This window comes from Procambarus clarkii, chromosome 20 (genome assembly GCF_040958095.1).
Source record: "Procambarus clarkii isolate CNS0578487 chromosome 20, FALCON_Pclarkii_2.0, whole genome shotgun sequence".
In the NCBI taxonomy this organism is placed as follows: domain Eukaryota; kingdom Metazoa; phylum Arthropoda; class Malacostraca; order Decapoda; family Cambaridae; genus Procambarus; species Procambarus clarkii.
In genome coordinates, this window is record NC_091169.1 from 49,465,363 (window position 1) to 49,487,776 (window position 22,414).

At 43.7% G+C, this 22,414-nt stretch overlaps 1 protein-coding gene across 3 annotated transcripts in view; it reads left to right on the top strand.

Annotated features, from left to right (window-relative positions):
* LOC123766225 (rho GTPase-activating protein 7) overlaps nt 1-22,414 on the top strand; it is a 126,365-nt gene that overhangs the window by 74,573 nt on the left and 29,378 nt on the right. For all 3 annotated transcript variants that reach the window (XM_069327937.1, XM_069327936.1, XM_069327938.1), the window contains exons 2-7: nt 13,775-13,846; nt 16,914-17,056; nt 19,219-19,330; nt 20,052-20,242; nt 20,413-20,574; nt 21,375-21,587. In XM_069327937.1, the coding sequence (XP_069184038.1) occupies nt 13,775-13,846; nt 16,914-17,056; nt 19,219-19,330; nt 20,052-20,242; nt 20,413-20,574; nt 21,375-21,587 (893 nt within the window). The remainder of the gene's footprint in view (nt 1-13,774; nt 13,847-16,913; nt 17,057-19,218; nt 19,331-20,051; nt 20,243-20,412; nt 20,575-21,374; nt 21,588-22,414) is intronic.

Here is a 22,414-nt window from a genome sequence, read left to right on the forward strand (position 1 = left end):
AAGGAATTTGTGGACTTACTGCGGGGCGCACGGGCCACAGGGATAAGAGCCTCGTTGGACGTAGAATCGCTGTTTACCAACGTACCTGTGGACGAGACAATCGGAATGATAGCCGACAGAGTGTATCGTGATCCAGCCTGTACTCCTCTTGACATGCCAGAAAGTATTCTGAGGAAACTACTCCAAGCTTGTACTAAAGAGGCACCCTTCTTGAGCCCGGATGGGCACATGTATAAGCAAGTAGATGGGGTCGCCATGGGTTCTCCCCTAGGTGTCCTGTTTGCAAACTTCTACATGGGTACCATCGAGCAAAAAGTCTTAGTCGACATGAACTTGAAACCGGCCATATACTGCAGGTATGTTGACGACATTTTTACACAGGTACCTGATGTCAGACATCTGCAGGAGCTGAAGGAGGCATTTGAGCAGAGTTCCGTGCTGCGTTTCACTTACGAGACGGAAAAGGATGGGAAGCTGCCTTTTCTAGATGTAACAGTCATGGAAAAGGGCGGAGGTTTCCACACTGCAGTCTACACAAAGGAAACAAACATAGGAATGTGCCTAAATGCCAACAGCGACTGCCCTGACAGGTACAAGAGGAGTGTTGTTAACGCATACGTCGACCGTGCTCTCAGCCACAGCTCAGAATGGAAGCAAGTCGACGAAGAACTCTGTAGGGTAAGGCAGGTCCTAGTCAATAACGGCTTCTCCAATGGTTTCATCGAAGACATCATAAGAAGGAAAGTGAAAAGCCATGCAACCTCCGAAGAGACAACTAACACAACACCTATACTCCCTATTAGACTATTTTACAGGAACTTCTTTTCCACAGCTCATAAAACAGAGGAAAGGGTCCTGAAAGATATTGTTAATAGAAACGTTATCCCTACAGACAAAAATCAGAGGATACAACTGACGATTTACTATAAAACCAGAAAAACGGCCAGCCTACTCATGAGAAACTCTCCAGACACAAAACAGAACGCTTTAAAAGAGACTAACGTCGTCTATGCCTTCAAATGCCCACTTGGGGACTGTAAGCTCCAAAAAACCCAGTATATAGGCAAGACAACAACATCTCTTTCTAGGCGTTTAACGATGCATAAACAACAGGGCTCCATCAAGGAACATATAATCTCTTCCCATAACCAAACCATCGCCAGAGAAATCCTAGTAAACAACACAGAAATCATCGATAGATACAGCGATAGCAGGCGGCTTGACGTTTGCGAGGCACTACACATCAAGAAGTCAACACCAGCAATCAACAGCCAATTATTGCACAACTATATTCTACCCACCTCAAGACTCCGCTCCAATATAGAAGCATCAAGAAATATGGACCAATAGGCTTTCTACAAACACTTCTATTCAATACCCATTGTTTCTGTTCTGTCTTGTGTTGATACTTTTAATACCCTATTAATATCCCCTAGTGTTCTGTCTTGTGTTAATGCCACATCACCCTTCCCACCTCACTCAAATGTAATGCCACATCACCTTTCCCACCTCACTCAAATGTAGATATAAAATCAGGGAAACGCAAGTTCTAATCAGTTGTGTATTTGTGAAGTCTTTGAAAATGTAATAAGTTTTACGAAACGCGCCCTTGTCGCGTCAGACTAGAAATAAAAATGAATTTTGGAGAAGTGATTTTTGATTTACCTCCAACAGTGAAGCGTAATGTACGAAAGATTGAGAAAATTCGTGTTAGAATTATTAATCTTACTTTTTCGGTCATATTTAATAATATATATATATATATATATATATACTTTACAAAACTTTCGACAATTGTAATCATGGTGTTATTGCGCAGAAAATGTCTCCCTATTGACAATGTAGGGAGATGGATCTTCAACTTCGTGAAGAACAGAACGCAGAGTGCAATAGTCAACACAGTAAAATCCGGATCATCTACTGTGAAAAGCTCAGTCCCTTCCCCTCCCCCCCCACCCCCCACCCCCACCCCCACCCAAGGTACCGTACGTGATCCGGTACTTTTTCCTCATCCTCATGTCAGACACAGTTATGGATACAAACTACAGTACTGTATCATCATTTACAGTTGACACTTGGATTTTCATGGGAGTAGACAATATAGAGGACACGGCAAACCTCTAATCTGACATAAATCGGATCTTTCAGTGGGGCCGCAGATAATAATAAGATGTTTAATTAAAATAAGTTCCAGCTGCACAATGGAAAAAAAACGAAAATATAAATTCGGAAACCATATATAAAACGGAATCAAATCACACTATAGAACTAAATATTAGTGTACAGGATGTAAGAGTAATCATGTCTGAAGACCTTACCTTGTAAAGAACACAATAAAGTAGCTGCTACGACTGTAAGAAAATGACAGGTTGGATAACAAGAACCTGCCAGACAAGGGATGTCATTCCAGTGATGATACTTTTCAAGACGCTAGTGTTCACCTAGTTGTACTCGCTTAGTTGTGCTTGCGGGGGTTGAGCTCTGACTTTTTTGGTCCCGCCTCTCAACTGTCAATCAGCTGGTGTACAGGTTTCTGAGCCTACTGGGCTCTATCATATCTATATTTGAAACTGTGTATGGAGTCGGCCTCCACCACATCACTGCTTAATGCATTCCGTTTGTTAGCTACTCTGACACTGAAAAAAATTCTTTCTAATGTCTCTGGGACTCATTTGGGTTCTAAGTTTCCACCTGTGTCCCCTTGTTTATGTTCAACCCGTGATAAATAGTTTGTTTTTGTCCACCCTGTCAATTCCCCTGAGAATTTTGTAGGTAGTTATCATGTCTCCCCTTACTCTTCTGTCTTCCAGGGACGTGAGGTTTAGCTCCCTTATCTTTTCCTCGTAGCTCAGACTAGGGTGCTAGGACTCTCTAGGGTGGAATATTTTTGCACACTAACAGCCCCATTAAGAGCCAGAGAAATTGCAGACTTGAAGAGCGTGCAAAGATCCTTTACCACTAGAATCCACTCTAATAAGTCATCTAAATTATTGGGACATTAAAAGTTCAAAATCTGTATTCTCTAAAGCGCAGGCGAGAGAGATACAATAATCTACACACGTAAAAATATTAGAGGGACTGGTTCTAAATCTGAACACGGCGATTACATAACATGAAACCATTAAGCATGGCAGGATGTACAAAATAGCTCCGTTGAAAAAACAGAGGCAGTTACAGCCCCACTCCTGTGCCAGGTAACTCCACTACGGGCTCACCATAGCCCGTGCTACTTGCAACTTTTTGTTCCTAGAAGCTGAATCTTAAACAACAAAAACAGAGGTGCAATTAGGTACGATGAGGGAGAACTTTATATCAACATGAGAGGCCCAAGACTTTTCAACCTCTCCCACAACACCTAGACATAACTGACCGGCCCCTCGCAGTGTTCCCATTCTAATTTGCATATTTTTCTCTTAGTGTTATATGCCGTCTACATTTTTCTAGTGCTACAGTACCTTTTTTGTCGAAGCTCTGGCTTAAGTGTGCATTGTGAAGCTGTTCTTCCCGGCATAGTTCTGCGAGGTATTGGGTTATTCGTTCCCAGTTTATCAGTTTGTTATTAAAATTGAATTTTGCTGAATTCTCCTGCTGTGGTATGTGAGAGTGGCAGCGTAGGTTTATTGTCCCCTGCTCGCCTGAACTTGGCTCAGGTTGTGATCTGAGTAACAAGTAGTTGTAATCATTATGGTCCTGATCAGCTCATCGTTGTTTGTGAATATAAGTTCTAGGATGTTTTCTTTCCTAGTTGGCTCTGCTATGTGCTGGTTTAAAGCACATCTGACACACATCTGCAAAAGGTCATTTGTATTCACCTAGTTGTGCTTGCGGGGGTTGAGCTTTGCGCTTTTGGCCCGCCTCTCAACTGTCAATCAACTGTTACTAATTACTATTTTTTCCCAAAAAACAAACCCCCCTCACCCCCCCCCCCACCCACCTAATCAGGAAACAGCTCCGTAACAGCTTTCTAACTCCCAGGTACCTATTTACTGCTAGGTAACAGGGGCATTCAAAGTGAAAGAAACTTTGCCCATGTGTTTCTGCCTGGTCCGGGAATCGAACCCGGGCCACAGAATTACGAGTCCTGCACGCTTTCCACTCAGCTACCAGACCCCCTCGTGTGTGTGTGTCACTGTTCATACAGACAGCTTCCTGGGACCCTCTCCGCTATAACAGTATTTGACACACTTTTCCATTATAGATGTCGTAAGTTGTAGTCACCAAACAAGATGATGATAGGGGGCAGGATTTGTGAGGTTTTCTAATCAGTATTATAATAAGTTGGTCTTTAAACTGCTGAGGATTTGCATCAGGTGATGTGTATACAAGGACAATGACCACATTTAGAATCTCTATATTGGTTAGCAGCGCCCTCTGTATTGGGATGATTTGCATTGGCTTTTTCTCCTCGTCCTCGTCGTCCTCCTCCTCGTCGTCCTCCTCGTCATCTCAGCGTCTTATGATAATCAACAATGGTAAATCAGAATTAAACGTAACAACATTTTGTTTTAAGAAATCCACGCGCAAAATCGTCTCCGAGACATTTACTTCACAAATAGTGTGAGTGTTTTATTGGTAGTTAAAATGTGGTTGTGTAAGACTCGGCGTGACCTTGACGATGACCGTGGTCACGCTGCCAGTAATCCCTCCACCAGGGAGGGATTACTTTAACAGGGAGGGATTACTATTACAGGGAGAGTCACTATCGTTATGGCTGTGTTCTGTTGTCACCACCTGGAGGGTCACGAGTCATCACGCCGTTACACAACCCTTTACGAAACCGGTTCATCTTTCCTTAATCATGGCGGCTTTGTTTACATTTATTGAGCAGTTTACTAGCTTGGAAACCTGATAATCCAAGGTTGTTATTGTCAAGAACAATCTGGTAGGGCTTCGTAGCTTATAAACAGTTTTAATAAATGCAAACAAAGGCACCGTGATCAGGGTAAGATGTACAGCTTGTGTAAGTAGTTGAGTAAATGGTTACTGTGATGCAACACTGTAACAACACTGTAGCAACACTGTGGTTACATTGTGTGTGTCATGAACCAACTTGTCCTCTCAAATAATACATCGTATTTTGATGATGACAATTTCCTTGCGTGGTTCCATCAGTAAGGTTAGGTTAGGTTCGGGCAAAATAGAACACTGTTTCCTGTCCATTCTGACAACTCGAGAGGCTGAGTTGTATGATTTTTTTTATTAATATATGTAGGTACATCTTCATTTATGCAGCTGCCCTAGACTATATGAAGGGATGAAGGGGAGTGCAGTGTGTGTGTCAAGAACTCCAGCTACGCGAGGCTAAAAATCCCCATCACACAGGATGGTTAGTCATACAGAGGCATGTGATAAGTAGTCTGCACTGGCAAACTCTGAGTGCATTATGAGGATATCCTGACGCACACGAGTGAAGAAAGTAATTGTAAAGCTGCAGGTACCTCAGGCCAACGGGTGTGAATGGTCTGATAACCGGGCATTGAGTGATGTAGTGTGCGAGATCATGTCCCAGATCCTGCTCACGGAGTTTACACCTGGTGCACGAACAGCTGAAAACCTCTTGAAAAGCTCTGTGGAAAACCACACCCCAGTTCATACTTCATAGGAGTCGTTGGGTGTTACAATGGAAGCTGCTCCTGCTTAAAAGAGGACATTGGGGTTGACTCTCGTGCCTCCTAAGACACTCCTCTTACAATCACAAATCGCTATGGGAAGTTGCATGAGGCTAACCGGAAGAGTCTGGCTTCTAACCTTGGACAGACACTTATACATAAAATTCTGATTAGTTCTGTGTTAGTAAATCTGTATTTTTAATGTGGTGTATGATGACCCCTTCGCTGGTGAGCCAACAAGTGGTCTTTGCATCATAATACTCACTACTCCGTGCTTCACGAGCCAGGGGAGAGACCCGCTCCGCCTCGGGGGGAGTAGAAGAACTCCTGAAACCCTCTCCAGGTATGTCTCATACCTTCACAGAAAAACCACCTCCCGCCTCCAGTGTACCCCGTCAACCTCCTCTCTCCCCCCACCCTTAAACCCCGTCCTCCTGCCCCCCCTCCCTACCCTCCACGCCCACTTCTCTCTTCAAGGACAAGAGGAACCCCGTGCCTTGGTCGGGTCTGCTCCCGCATCTCCAGAGGCAGACAATGTAGAGGCTCCATCGCCTGCGATCAGTGTCAGAGTGTGGTCCCACACTTGATTAAGCGTGGGAAGCGTTTTTGTTATTGAGGGGATACGTGCCTTAGTTGGCGTACACTGTGGCTTGGGGCGTCTTCCGCTGCTCTTCTGCAGTCTTACCTACACGTGCTGGCACCTATATATGTTACATTAATGTTTTTGTTTACTTTATATTTGGATATAAGGAGTGTCTGCAGCAGCGTCCAACAGACTGGTTGACCTGTCCAGCCAAAGAGGAGGCCTGGTCGACGACCGGGCCGCGGGGACGCTAAACCCCGAAAACACCTCAAGGTATCATCATTTGCAGATGACACTAGGACTTTCATCGAGTACCAATATAGAGGACACAGCAAATCTCCAGTCTGATGTTAATCAGGTGTTTGAATGGGCCACAAATAATAACATGATGTTTAATGAAGATAAGTTTCAGCTCCTGGGCTATGGAAAAAAATATAAAAACAGAAACCATATATAAAACGGAGTCAACTCGCACTAAAGAACAAAACAAAAACAATGTGAAATATCTAGGAGTAATCATGTCGGAAGATCTTACCTTTAAAGAACACAATAAAGTAAGTTGACCAGACCACACACTAAAAGGTGAAGGGACGACGACGTTTCGATCCGTCCTGGACCATTCTAAAGTCGATTATTGATCGACAATCGACTTGAGAATGGTCCAGGACGGACCGAAACGTCGTCGTCCCTTCACCTTCTAGTGTGTGGTCTGGTCAACTTACTTTTGCCACGTTATTGTGACTCATCGCCTACAATAAAGTAACTCACAACTGCAAGAAAAATAACAGGTTGGATAACAATAATCTTCTCTAACAAGGGACGCCACACCATTGATGATACTTTTTAAGTCTCTAATGCTCTGAAGAGCGGAATATTGTTGTACACTAACGGCCCCATTCAAAGTTGGAGACATTGCGGACCTGGAGAGCATGCGGAGATCCTTTACTGCTGGAATCCACTCTATAAGGCATCTAACTTATTGGGAGCGATTAATGGTTCTCAATCTGTATTCTCTAGAGCACAGGCGAGAGAGATGCATTATATATTATTTGGAAAATGTTGGAGGGACTGGTTCCAAATCTGCGTTCCAGTTCCATTTGTTAACTACTCTGACACTGAAGAAATTCTTTCTAATGTGTCCGTGGTTTATTTGGGTGCTAAGTTTCCACCTGTGTCCCCTTGTTCGTGTTCCACCTGTGTCCCCTTGTTCGTGTTCCACCCGTGTCCCCTTGTTCGTGTTCCACCCGTGTCCCCTTGTTCGTGTTCCACCCGTGTCCCCTTGTTCGTGTTCCACCCGTGTCCCCTTGTTCGTGTTCCACCTGTGTCCCCTTGTTCGTGTTCCACCCCGTGTCCCCTTGTTCGTGTTCCACCCGCGTCCCCTTGTTCGTGTTCCACCTGTGTCCCCTTGTTCGTGTTCCACCCGTGTCCCCTTGTTCGTGTTCCACCCGTGTCCCCTTGTTCGTGTTCCACCTGTGTCCCCTTGTTCGTGTTCCACCCCGTGTCCCCTTGTTCGTGTTCCACCCGCGTCCCCTTGTTCGTGTTCCACCTGTGTCCCCTTGTTCGTGTTCCACCCGTGTCCCCTTGTTCGTGTTCCACCCGTGTCCCCTTGTTCGTGTTCCACCCGTGTCCCCTTGTTCGTGTTCCACCTGTGTCCCCTTGTTCGTGTTCCACCCCGTGTCCCCTTGTTCGTGTTCCACCCGCGTCCCCTTGTTCGTGTTCCACCTGTGTCCCCTTGTTCGTGTTCCACCCGTGTCCCCTTGTTCGTGTTCCACCCGTGTCCCCTTGTTCGTGTTCCACCTGTGTCCCCTTGTTCGTGTTCCACCTGTGTCCCCTTGTTCGTGTTCCACCTGTGTCCCCTTGTTCGTGTTCCACCTGTGTCCCCTTGTTCGTGTTCCACCTGTGTCCCCTTGTTCGTGTTCCACCTGTGTCCCCTTGTTCGTGTTCCACCTGTGTCCCCTTGTTCGTGTTCCACCTGTGTCCCCTTGTTCGTGTTCCACCTGTGTCCCCTTGTTCGTGTTCCACCTGTGTCCCCTTGTTCGTGTTCCACCTGTGTCCCCTTGTTCGTGTACCACCTGTGTCCCCTTGTTCGTGTTCCACCTGTGTCCCCTTGTTCGTGTTCCACCCGTGTCCTCTTGTTCGTGTTCCACCCGTGTCCCCTTGTTCGTGTTCCACCTGTGTCCCCTTGTTCGTGTTCCACCTGTGTCCCCTTGTTCGTGTTCCACCTGTGTCCCCTTGTTCGTGTTCCACCTGTGTCCCCTTGTTCGTGTTCCACCCGTGTCCTCTTGTTCGTGTTCCACCCGTGTCCCCTTGTTCGTGTTCCACCCGTGTCCCCTTGTTCGTGTTCCACCCATGTCCTCTTGTTCGTGTTCCACCCGTGTCCCCTTGTTCGTGTTCCACCCATGTCCTCTTGTTCGTGTTCCACCTGTGTCCCCTTGTTCGTGTTCCACCCGTGTCCTCTTGTTCGTGTTCCACCCGTGTCCTCTTGTTCGTGTTCCACCTGTGTCCCCTTGTTCGTGTTCCACCCGTGTCCCCTTGTTCGTGTTCCACCCGTGTCCCCTTGTTCGTGTTCCACCCGTGTCCCCTTGTTCGTGTTCCACCCGTGTCCCCTTGTTCGTGTTCCACCCGTGTCCCCTTGTTCGTGTTCCACCCGTGTCCCCTTGTTCGTGTTCCACCCGTGTCCCCTTGTTCGTGTTCCACCCGTGTCCTCTTGTTCGTGTTCCACCCGTGTCCCCTTGTTCGTGTTCCACCCGTGTCCCCTTGTTCGTGTTCCACCCGTGTCCCCTTGTTCGTGTTCCACCCGTGTCCCCTTGTTCGTGTTCCACCCGTGTCCCCTTGTTCGTGTTCCACCCGTGTCCTCTTGTTCGTGTTCCACCCGTGTCCTCTTGTTCGTGTTCCACCCGTGTCCCCTTGTTCGTGTTCCACCCGTGTCCCCTTGTTCGTGTTCCACCCGTGTCCCCTTGTTCGTGTTCCACCCGTGTCCCCTTGTTCGTGTTCCACCCGTGTCCTCTTGTTCGTGTTCCACCCGTGTCCTCTTGTTCGTGTTCCACCCGTGTCCCCTTGTTCGTGTTCCACCCGTGTCCCCTTGTTCGTGTTCCACCCGTGTCCCCTTGTTCGTGTTCCACCCGTGTCCCCTTGTTCGTGTTCCACCCGTGTCCTCTTGTTCGTGTTCCACCCGTGTCCTCTTGTTCGTGTTCCACCCGTGTCCTCTTGTTCGTGTTCCACCCGTGTCCCCTTGTTCGTGTTCCACCCGTGTCCCCTTGTTCGTGTTCCACCCGTGTCCCCTTGTTCGTGTTCCACCCGTGTCCCCTTGTTCGTGTTCCACCCGTGTCCCCTTGTTCGTGTTCCACTCGTGCTTAATAGTTTGTCTTTGTCCACCCTGTTAATCCCCCCTAATCATTTTGTAGGTGGTTATCATGTCTTCCCTTACTCTTGTTGATATCACTATGACGGGAAGATCCTGTCTGTCACAGTTACTCAACCACTATGACAAAATCACAGAAGCTCTAGAAGAAAAGCAAAATGCAGACGTTGTGTACACAGACTTTGCAAAGTCACTCGATAAATGTGACCACGGAGTGATAGCCCATAAAATGTGATCAATAGGGATAACGAGTAAAGTGGGTCATTGGATATTTTACTTTCTGTCAAACAGAATGCAGAGAGTGACGGTCAATCAAATAAGATCAAGCCTAAGTGCAGTGCAAAGCTCTGTACCCCAGGGCACAGTCCTTGCACCGCTGCCATTTCTCATTCTTATCTTGGATATAGGCAAAAATACTAGTCACAGCTTCGTGTCATCCTTTGCAGGTGATACAAAAATCAGCATGAAAATGTCCTCTGTAGAAGATTGAAAAACTGCAGGCAGATATTAATAAATTCTTCGATTGGGCAACTTAAAATATGATATTTAACGGTGGCAAGTTCCAGGTACTTAGGTATGGTGGAAACGAGGAACTTAAACGAAACACAAGGTACTGGACACAATCTGACCTACTCAAAGAAGGAAAGCAACATGTAAAAGATTTGGGAATTGTAATGATTGATGACCTGACATTTAGTGAACATAACCGAGCAAATATAGCGGCGGCGGCCAGGACAATGATAGGATGGATTATGAGAACGTTCAAATCCAGAGACCCCACAGCGATGTTAATACTATTTAAATCACTGATGCTGGCCCGTCTTGAGTATTGATCGGTACTCACTTCCCCTTTGAGGTTGGGAGAGATTTCTGAGTTAGAGGGAATACAGAGAACATACACGGAACGCATAGACACGATAAATCATCTAAATTATTGGGACCGTCTCAAAACTCTCAAAATGTACTTTTTGAAAATGAGACGAGAAATGTATCAACATAATAATACATGGAAGATACTTGAAGGACAGGCCCCAAATTTACACAGTAGAATAACAACATACTGGAGCGAAAGATACGAAAAGAAATGCAGAATAAAAGCAATGAAGAGTAGAGATGCCATAAACACAATCAGATAACACTGAACATCAGGGGGTCCAGAGCTGTTCAACACCCTCCCAGGAAGCATTAAAAATATTACTGGGACAAAGGTGGATGTATTCGAGAGGCACTTAGATAAGTTCCTGCAAGAAGTGCCGGACCAACCAGGCTGTAGTTGATATGTGGGCATGCGCGCCGCTTCAAGCAACAGTCTGTTGGACTAGGTTATCACAAGTCGAGCCCTCAGGCCGGGCTCGGGGAGTAGAACTCTTAACACCCTCTCCAGGTATGCGTACAAATGTAACATTATATCAAACCAGTAGGCATGGCAGGATGTGCAAAATGCCTCATTGAAATTCAAAAGTACAATAGTTAGAGAGAGAACTTTATTAACATCAAAGGCCCAAGACTTTTCAACACTTTCCCCTCTACACATAAGGGGCATAACTGGCCGACCTCTCGTGGTGCTCAAGAGAGAACTCGATAAACATCTCCAGCAGATACCTGATCAACCAGGCTGTGATTCATGCGTCAGGCTGCGATCACCCGCGTCCAACAGCCTGGATGATCAGGCGAAAAACCTGGGGGCCTGGTCAGAAACCAGGGCATAGTGAAGCTGATCTCCAGAATCACCACAAGGTAGGTATGTAGGTTAGGTAGTCACTTAACCTGATCACTTAACCCCCCCAAAAAATATAAATAAGGAGATCACATATGGAATATACATAGACTTTGCAAAAGCTCTCGACAAATGTTACCATGGTGTTAATGCGCACAAAATACACTCATTTTGTGCACAATAATTCGCAAGGTGACTATATGGTTACCTTGTATGGCCGCCCAGTTGGGTGGGTGTGGAGCAAGACTAGTAACTGTGTGACTCACCATAGAGGTATAGTGCCTTGTATAGTGACTGTTGTGAGCCTCTTGTTGAATCACTTGTGATATAAAAGATTATCGATGTGTATATGTATTTGTGTAAATTATTGTATATATATGTACATGTACATATAACATTAACAATTGTGTAACTAGCTTCAAAAGCTTGTCACTTGCTTAGCTAAACGAACTATGGGGCTCAGTTCCTGAACCGATTACGTGCCTCTGTAACCCATTCCACCACCGCCCGCGGGATAGGTATGGGGTGCATAATAAAGAAATTGAAAATTGTATGGTCACCGTACGAGTTCACTTTGTCCATTGTTTTCCTGCTAGGCCTATCTTTCTGAAAATATTTTCTCTTTTGTCCTTTCCTGTGGAGGCACTCGGTGTCCGGACTCATAGCTGCCCCTACACCCGCTTCCTATCACAACTCACAATATAATTTTTTTCCTCATTTCTTCACTCCCTGATTACTATCTAAAATTATGACCCTTTCCCTTTAACCCATCTACAAATCTTGGCGATCTCCCACCACCTCTCTCCCACCTCCTCTCTCCCACCACCTCTCTCCCACCTCCTCTCTCCCACCACCTCTCTCCCACCACCTCTCTCCCACTACCAAGGTTTTCTCTTCCCAAGCTCTTAAGTACGTTTCTGCCCCTATTCCTTCTTGCCTCTTAACTACACGCTCTTTTTCCTTCATGGATCTCTCCCACACAGTTCCGTAATGCTCCTTTTATGACGGCAGCAAAGACTATGGATACAAGTACTAATGAAGGCAAAGTTGTAGAACTGTTGTAGTGTGAGTTATGATAACAGGCGGGCTGTTTGCCTTATTGACTTGATGTGTGTGGTGGTGATGGTGGTGTAGCTAGGCTTGCTCTCTCTTGCGAGGCGGCTGTCGGGTGGTTGTAAGATTCTTCTCGTGTATTTCAACAGGTGTGTGTCATGTGTGTTAACAGTCACATGTGTCCATGTGCCTAACTGAATGTTTAGGAGCATTTATATATGATCATTCTGGTGTACATTTAATTGCTACTGTTCTTTGGGGGTTATTTTATGTACATTTTATTGGTATATATTTTTATCATTAAATTATATATTGTGGGGCTTGGTTGCCATCCTGTATTCCCAGTCCCTAACTCTCACCAGCTGTGGCAGTGAGACAGCTCTTGTTGGCCCAATCGTTCTAGCTTTAGGTCTTCTAACATGTTTCTACATACTCTCGCCCCCTCCCATGTAATATTTCTCCCATTCACCGTCTTCTCTCTCTCTCCCTACCTATCCTCTCCCTCTCTCGATCTTCTTCCTCCTATCATCACTCCTTACCAAAACCCCCTCTCTGCTATTCCTCTTCCCTACTGTCTTCTCCTCCATACCATCTCCTCCTTCCCCTTCCTTCCGCCTTACTCTCTTTTAACATTCCTGACCAGTCATCGGGTCAGATGGTCAAGATGGAAGATCACTCTGTATACCTGTCCTTCCCCATTCTTAGTTTCATCGCTTCTTCTTTCACTTTTGTCTTCCTTCTGACGTGCTGTGGAGCAATTTTGGTTCGGTCTTGGTTTTATTTGCTACGTCATTTTCATGCAGTCCACTCCTCTGCACACACTGAGAGCACTTCCTGCCCTCTGGTATCTCCCTCTGCTGTCTAGTGTTCTGTTATTTCTGTAGTTCTTCCATGCTTTCGTATTTAATTGCCGTTCTTCCTCACATCCCCGATTAAACCACGAATTCCGATTTTGCTTTTAACTTGTTCCCTTTTGAACCGGGATAACCTAATCTCCTGCCTCCTGGCACTTCTTGGTGATGCAATTAATCATATCTTGTACAAGCTTTTCTCTTGAGTTCTGTTTCCCTCATGGTATTCCTATTAGGAACGTTCTCATCTTCCCGTTGGTATGCCAGTCCTCTGCTAACTTGTCCCTTCCTTGGGTAGGGTATTCCTACTTCCACCAGATGATCAAATGTCGGTACACTGTGGTCACCGTGTCACTTAATGCTCCCGCGCAGGAATTGATTGATTGATGAAGATTATGCCATCCAAAAGGTGGCACGGGCATGAATAGCCCGTAAATGGTGGCCCTTTTGAGCCATTACCAGTATCAGTAGATGATACTGGAGATCTGTGGAGGTGCGACTGCACCCTGCGCGACGGGAGATGTCTCCCGTGGCGCAGGAATATCCCTGAAAAAAAAATTAATGCTCCCCCTAACGAATGTTCCTCTTTCCTTTCCCCAGAGCTGGAGGCGCTGGAGGCCTGCAAGTGGCTACGAGCAGCCGGCTTTCCTCAGTATGCTCAAATGTACGAAGGTATGTAACCCATCTGTTTCGTTCATCAAGCTAAGTGCTGCTTAGCCAACATTAATCCATTTTAAAACGTTGTCCTAAAGTATTATGTCTCTTGTGTACTAGTATGTGCTTTATGTGTTCGGTTACACATATTCCATAGACAGAAGTGAGCAAGTTATCGACCGTGGAATAATATTAGAAGATAGATATGACGTTTAGAGGTCACAGTAAAGGTAAACATTGCAACAAGCAGAAAAAGATTTAGGTGGATAACGAGAACCTTCAAAAGAGATGCCGACACGCCAGTGATGGTACTCTTCAAAGAACTCTCCTATGTTAAGTTCATAAGAGTTCTTATGAACTCTTCTTCATAGGAGAAAGTTATCTCCTATGAAGTATTGTTCATTTCTCGAGTTCCGTTTAAGGCAGAGGAGATTGCTGAGCTGGAAAGTGTGCAAAGATTCTTAACTGCACTTATAGAATCGGTGAAACATTTCAACTACTGGAACGAAGACGAAAAAGATATCTCAGCAAGGCAGCAAGACTTCAGCACTGTGTTGAGTCGAGGTTTGAGGCCATCTAGTGGATACAGTTAGGTGAGAACAACGATCATCACTACACAACTATCCTCATCAGTGCAACCATCTTCACTACACAACCATCCTCATCAGTGCAACCATCTTCACTACACAACCATCCTCATCAGTGCAACCATCTTCACTACACAACCATCCTCATCACTGCAACCATCTTCACTACACACGTTCATCACTGTAACAGTATTTACTACGCTGTTTTCAATGTAAACCCTCTCCACTACACACGACTGACGACACTGTAACAACGAAGATGAAGGAGAAACTTAATTAAGGAGGCATTTAGGGCGCTTTACACTGCCGACGTGAAGTCAGTCTTAAGAGTATGTCGCCATCATGGAGTACCCACCAAAAGAAACTCATAAGGAAACGGGGCGCATCCGATCCCACGATCGTCGTCGCCCCTAACCCAACAACAACACATAAGGAAACGGGAAAAGGTTCAGAACTTTGCAATCGAAGATGAAAGAAAGACCCAGTTTATGTTTAAGTGTATTACAAAAATAAATTCGGATGTAATCTGCAGCCTTTCTAAGGGTACTGTATACAGCGTTCTGCGCAAGATTCTAGGAGCTTGTGTTTATGTCCGGCGGAGCACCTCATATGGCGTCCTTCATGAGACGTTACTGTGATATGCTCCCCAGGGACTCTCATAGGATGTCGAAGTTTCAGAAGAATGCTCAGTTATCTTCTGGGAACTGTGGGCAGGGATTCGAGAAATCATTGTCCCTATTCTAAACACCACAAGGTCGTCTGTGCTTATATAAATTAATTTGAGATAGGTTTGCTTCCTTAAGGATAATTTTACAGTTACTCGGATCCACTTTACTAAAATATTTATTGCTCTTTTACTCTATAGAATCTATAACTACTACTTCTATTAGTCGGCTCTCTTTAATATCAGTTAATTTGATATTAACCACTGTACATTATTTGATCAGTTATATAGAATTTGTCTTAAAATCCATGCTATGATTTAAATTCCAAAAATGGTTAGCAATGGCATTATTCTTATCAAATTTTGTTACTGCTTTTTTATGTACTGTACATTAACTCTTTTTCAATAAACCACGACTAGTCTTTCCAACATATAAGTTGCAATCATTACAATTTATCACTAAACACCATTACCTACATTGTTCTTAATATTATTACTAACATTACCATTGCTACTTCTACCCACATTGCCATTATTATCAACGCTAACAACACTCCTGCTGTTATTATTGTTAACATCAACGTTATTAACAAGACCATCACTCTCATCAGTAGTGTTATTATTACTGTTACTATTGTTGCGGTAGGTATCCCTCAGCCTCTGCAAACTCTAAATTCTTCAATAAATCTTTCAGCCACTGGTTTGTCTGAGCTGGCAGCCTCCCCATGCCTCACAACACTATGAATACCACTTCTTTTTCTAAATTTCTCAAACCAGCCCCTGCTTGCCTTAAACTCTTTCGTATCTGCATCACTCGTTCCAGGGGTTTTCTTTACAAGGTCTTCGTGCAATACCCTGGCTTTCTCACAAATGATGGCCTCTGAAACATTATCACCCTTTAACTCCTTGTCATGTATCCAAATTAATAACAACTTTTCTACATCCTTAAGTATGTGTTTTGTGATTGTTGATACGCCTTTTGCCACTTTAGCACTCATAATGTCAGTTTTCTTGGCAAGTATAGTGCATATCGTTGACGTGGATTTGTTGTACTGCCTACAAAGTTCAACAACACGTGCACCATTTTCATGCTTCCGAATGATCTCTTGCTTTTCCTCTATTGTCATCCTCACATGCGATTTCTTACTTTGAACCTTATCACTGGCTTTCTTGGGACTCATTGCAAGATATATAATGACATTTTATGCTCAAATAGCAAAAAATAAAAAAAAAAACAGTAAATCCTTGTGAAGAATTCAGGCAGGGTAGTCACTGGGTGCGAGGCACTGGTAAACTATGAGGCGATCACCGTGCCACCACATGCTAGGTCGGCCCGTACACATATCAACACCCTTGTATCCTGAGGCAACGCTCGTATCCTGATACAAATTTTTTGAGCAAATCCTGCTCGTGACCCGAAAAACTCATAACTAGGGGCGTTCATAAGCCGAGATACCACTGTATGTAGTATTCTATTTTCATTAATTTGTAGTTTTTCATTAGTTGCGACTTGTTACAAATTCTTGGGTAGTGTGCTTGTTGGTCTAGACTAATTTCAGGTAGATTCTATGGTAAAATAATATCATCTGTTATATAAAGTTTATTTTGGTTATGTGGGATTCAAACCGTGACCAATATGCACGAAGCTCACATACCACCACTGCTTTGTGATAAGACACAATGTCTGATATGAGATTTTATACTGTACTTCGTTGTCACTGCATTACCTTTAATAATTAATTTTTACAGCATGCTCTCAGTTCATTCTTTTAATTTGTGCTTATACTGTATACAATATTTGTCAATGCATGTGACTTATTCGTTCCTGCTACAGAGCTGCAGTTCCCTTTGGATCTGGTTTGTGTGGAGAGGGACCACACTTTTCTGGATGGAGACTCTCTGCAGGCACTCTTCAGGAGGCTCAGGGCTCTCAACCGCTGTGCCAAAATTCGTCTCGACTCCGCCAGGAAGAACAAGGTGGGTGTTCTTGCCATTGATAAGCTGGGAGAGTTCAGTATGACTTACTCAGGGTTCTTGGGAAGTTCCATGGGACATAGTCAAGGATGTTACCTTGAGGTGATTCTTAGAACGTTGTCCCAGCTGCAAGGCATGGTCAATCTGTCGTATGCTGCTGAAGGCAGTCTGATGTATGAATTGATCAGGTATTCTTTGGAGGTGCTTATTAAGTGCATGCTTGAATGCCAAAAAAAGGTTGGCTAATTATGTACTTATTTTTAGAAGGAGGATGTTGAAGGGTATTGGGGCTGTAATGATTTAGAGTATTTTCTAAAAATACCAAATGCCGCCCTCTTTTTCAAAAGGGGTGTCTTACGCATTTGGCCATGCCTCCTGGTCACAGTAGGAAGTATTTCATAATGCAGATTTGGATTCAGTTCATATAATATTTACCAGGTATGAATTATGCAACCTATCCTCGTAAAATTATAGTACTTATAGCAACTACATGTATTTGGCTGTGAAAAAAGCTTAAACAAACCAATGGTGCACTGAAAACAAATATTTTCTCAATTTTTTTTCATTCAAAATTTTTTAAATACCCTCCCCTGACCACATATATATGTTGGAAAAAACCCACAAATGTACATGCTTTGGCTGCAGTGGTGTCCAGGAAATGGGGTGTTACATCACAGATGGGTGGTCGCCTATGGCAGAGACTCCTGGATCTAGATTCACGAAGCGCCATGTATTTCTTCTTAAGAAGCTGTGCTACGAAGATTCTTAAGTACTCGGTAAGAAGAGCCATATGAACGATTCAGGAAGGTGTTCGCATGCAGTTATTAGCAACTGTGATGTAGTTCACTAAAGTCTGAATAGATGTCACTAGGCCTTTTTGTTTGGTCAGAGAGACGGTAACATTGTTCATCTTACAGGTTTAGCCAATCACGGCGCCTGTTTATCGGGGCTCATCGGCCATCACCTGCCACCAATTTGTCATATTTTCTTATAAAATTAGTTTATTTTGAAGTAAAACGATGTTTTTTCAACTAATAAAGGTAGCACCATCATTGTAGTAAACAAACGTTACATTTTTTCTTTACCTACGTAATTCTAAGATATTGTATGGCTTTTGTTGTCGCTCGGAGGATTGAGACGCGATACGCTGATAATTACTGTATGTATTTACTGTACCTGAATTTACCCAAGGGCCACTAACTCTCTTGTGGCCTCGACAAGAACAGAAAGCCGGTGGCTTGTTAAAGATCCTGCCAATTGTTCTAATGATATTTTCTAGCTGGAGTTTGAAGTTTAACAGTTTTGACATTTATGGCTTCAGTGGGTAGGCAGTTCCATGAGTTTATAACACAAAGAATTTATTTGCTTGATTGGATTCAGTAATCTCATATTATAGCACTTTTATACTAAATTATTCGTTAGTGATTGCTCTATCAAATGACATTTTCAAAATGAAAAATTCTTAATAAATGTATTTTTTCTGAATATGTATTTCAAAACTGATACAGTTGGCTTTATGCAAATCCATGCATTTTGTTGTATTTAAGGCCACCAATAATAGTTATAGTTATGATTTTGATATGGAATTGTTCATCAATGATTGTTCCATCATGTGCCACGTTCAAAATGATATATACATAACAATTTTTTTCTTTATAATGGATGTAGGACCTCTGTTTTTTTCACATAGAGGGGAGGGATAGCCTGGGGCTGATGAGTAGAATTGACCTCGCCTCAAGCGAGGACACACTGTACTGGCAAAACGGGGAGATTGATCTTTAACATCCTAATGAACAGAACCCAGAGTGTAATTGTCAACAACATAAAATCCGTATCAGTCACCGTGAAAAGCTGTCACTCAAAGTGTCGTACTTGTTCCAGTACTTTGAGACCATGAGCAACCTGTGTACTACTACACCTAATACATTAGGGACCTAATGCCTAATGTATTAGGCAGTGATGTGGTGGAGGCTGACTCCATATACAGTTTCAAATGTAGATATGACAGAGCCCAATAGGCTCAGGAATCTGTACACCAGTTGATTGACAGTTGAGAGGCGGGACCAAAGAGCCAGAGCTCAACCCCCGTAAGCACAACTAGGCGAGTACAGTGTACACCATTCATTTTGTTGTGCTTTTGTGTCTTATGGTTGTTGGTCCCACAGGTTGAGGAGTCAGATGATGAGGAGCAGCAGTGTGCCCTCTCTGGCAACTGGAAGTTCCAGCGACACTCCAGGCGCTGGTCCAGGATAGTCCATGACCGCTCACCCAGTACAGGTAAGCCCCATATCTCATGCCTTAACAATCCTCATCCCCTCGATTCCAAAACACAAACTGCAGAAGAAGTTGCTCAGTCTCTTTATGAATGCTTTTTGTTGGTTTTTGCCTCTGCCATAAGTGTAGCGCATGCACACTCTCACAAGCGCGTGCACACTGACACACATTTTCTAACTGACAGACAGATGAGGGCAGTAATCAGAGACAGTGTATCTAGCAGAGTACCACAGGGTTCAGTTCTTGCACTAGTAATGTTCATCTATATAAACGATCTACCAGAAGGAATACAGAATTATATAAACATGTTTGCAGATGGTGCTAAGATATTGGGGAAGATAGGAGGTGCAAACGATTGTAATGCACTTCAAATTAATCTAGATAAAATAAGTGCTTGGAGCATCAAGTGGCAAATGGAATTCAATGTGAAAAAATACCATGTTATGGAATGTTGAATTGGAGAAAATCATCTACATATGTATTACACGGTTCTGGTAAATTTACTCCCATCATCTCTATATATGTATTGCGCGGTCTAAGGGTTAAAACAGGGTTTTGCGATTTATTAATCTCTGTTACTTGATGCTGTTGTCTTCTTGGTTTTGATTCCATTATATATTATGGTTTTGCCTACCTATCAAAATTTAAATTTTTTTTTATTTGTTATTGTTGCAGGATAAATTATTACCTGGCAATTAACATAGTGAAATGTGTTTTGTTGCAGGTGGTGAAGGCAAGGTTTGTGAGCCCCGAGGCCTGGAGCTGCCAGATGATCCCCTGCTCGGGCAGTTCAAACGTTCAGGCTCTGAGAGACTCAGAGATGGTGCTAAGGCTCTCCTGAAACGCATGGAGTCTCTCAAAAACAAAAAGAAGAAGCGGCAGAACAGGGATGGTGTTATTATCAGTGGTCCTAAGGTGAGGGCCATGGAGTGCGTCTGGCATAAATTGGAAGTAATTTAGAGTCTCAAGGAGATAATTGCTATTTTCATTCAACATATTCTGTACTTTACATTTTCTACATGTTCAGTGTTTTTATAATGTTTTATTGTAATTATTTGAGTTAATGCAGTTAATGTTGGTGTCAGGTGTTGGACGAGGCTCACATGGAGGCAAGAGTGGCAGAGCTGGCATGTGTAGACATATCTCCAGATGCATCGCCTGAACTTTCAACCCGCAGCATCACCACTGCCCCTGGCCGCTCCAGTCCCACCCTTCCCAAAGACATACCTCACACCACCCGTGGCGAGGTTTCTATGATATTTCTTTAGTACTGTTCCCTCCAATTTACTGGTGTTTGACAATAATTGTTCTTAATGCTGCAACAATTTTAGATAAGATCTTTATCTTCTCTTGAAACTGATTATTTCCTCTGCATTAGATATCTTTTAACTAAAAAATATGCACCTGTTCATGTAATTGTAGTAGAGGGAAGTAAGAGTTGCAAATGTTTTGGGGACAAAATTTAGTTTGTGAACCACAAATATTGTTCAGCTCCTGTCATACCTGGGGCCAGATTCACGAAGCAGTTACGCAAGTACTTACAAACGTGTACATCTTTCCTCAATCTTTGACGGCTTTGGTTACTTTTATTAAACAGTTTACCAGCATGAAAACTTTCCAATCAACTGTTTTTATTGTTATAAACAGCCTTCTGATGCTTCGGAGCTCATTAACTGTTTAATAATTGTAAACAAAGCTGCCAAAGATTGACAAAAGATGTACAGGTTTCACTGACCTTCTGGGTGCCTTCCTCAGTGGTGACTTAAATGAATAACTTAATATACAAATGCCACCGCTCCCTGCACCTCTGTGAGGGGGTTGTGGTCAAGTTCTGGCTTTTGGTCCCCAGTAGGCCATAAAACTCTATAACAGATTGAACTTAATAGCATGACACACTTTTAGAGAGAGTAGCTTCAGAGGCACCACCAGGGCTTACCCAGAAATTGGAGTTTCATTACATTCAATGCTGGTTTTTTCTAAATGGTAAAAGAAGTGAATAAATGTAACAGATCCATGAATTATGAATATAATTATTTTTTCTTTACAGGACTCTTCATCAATAGCATCTGATCACTCTCAGACTTCCACCCCGATGTTTCGCAGTCGGCGGAGACGAAAGATCAATTGGCGGACAGGAGGCAGCAATCAGGGTGGCAGGGAGGGTACTGGAGGAGCCTACAGTGACTCGGAATGCTCGCCCCCCACCTGGAGACACTACCTCACAAATGCCAACTCCAATAAGATGATGACAGCTGGACAGGTGAAGCATTTTTCATACTTGCCTTACCTTGAGGTGCTTCCGGGGCTTAGCGTCCCCGCGCATATGCCTTATTTAAATTTCATTTTTATTTAATTTCATTCTTATTTAAATTTAAAAAATAATTTAAATTCCCCGCGCACTGCCTTACATGGCATACTTCGGTGCCATGTAAAAATGTTTTCTGGGGGACTGAAGCTATCTTGCTGAGATGGATCCCAACTACTTGATCACATCAGCTGTGGAGTTTGGCTTACCGGGGACCAGAGCCAGAACCTGGCCCCACCCTCACAGAGGCACATGGATCAGGTGACATGTAGTGATATTTCTAGCAAAACTAGAAGACTCTATCTTCTAGTTTTGCATATTTAATGCCTTTAATCTCTCCTCATAGCTCTTGTCCTTCAGTTCTGGGAGCCACTTAGTGGCATGTCTTTGCACACGTGTACATAAGGTGTTGCTGGATGTAGTATACTCAAATGTTTTCCCTACATTAATATGTGGAGGGGGAGGGAGAAGAGAAGACAAGGCCAGCTTTGTTGACTATTATACTTTGGGTTCTGCTTATTAGGAAGTTAAAGATCCACCTCCCTACTTTGCCAATAATTTCTTTTGTGCACATTTTGTGTGCAATAACACCATGATTACATTTGTTGAAAGCTTTTACCAAACTGTTTATAATGCCTCGGCGTTTAATTTTTCTCCATGACATCTAAGGCCATGTTGTAATAGTCTAGCCATTGAGAGAGGCAGGAGTGCCCTGTTCTGTACCCGTGTTGCCCAGAGTTATGCAGACACTGTGATTCCATGTGTTTTGTAAAAATAAGGTG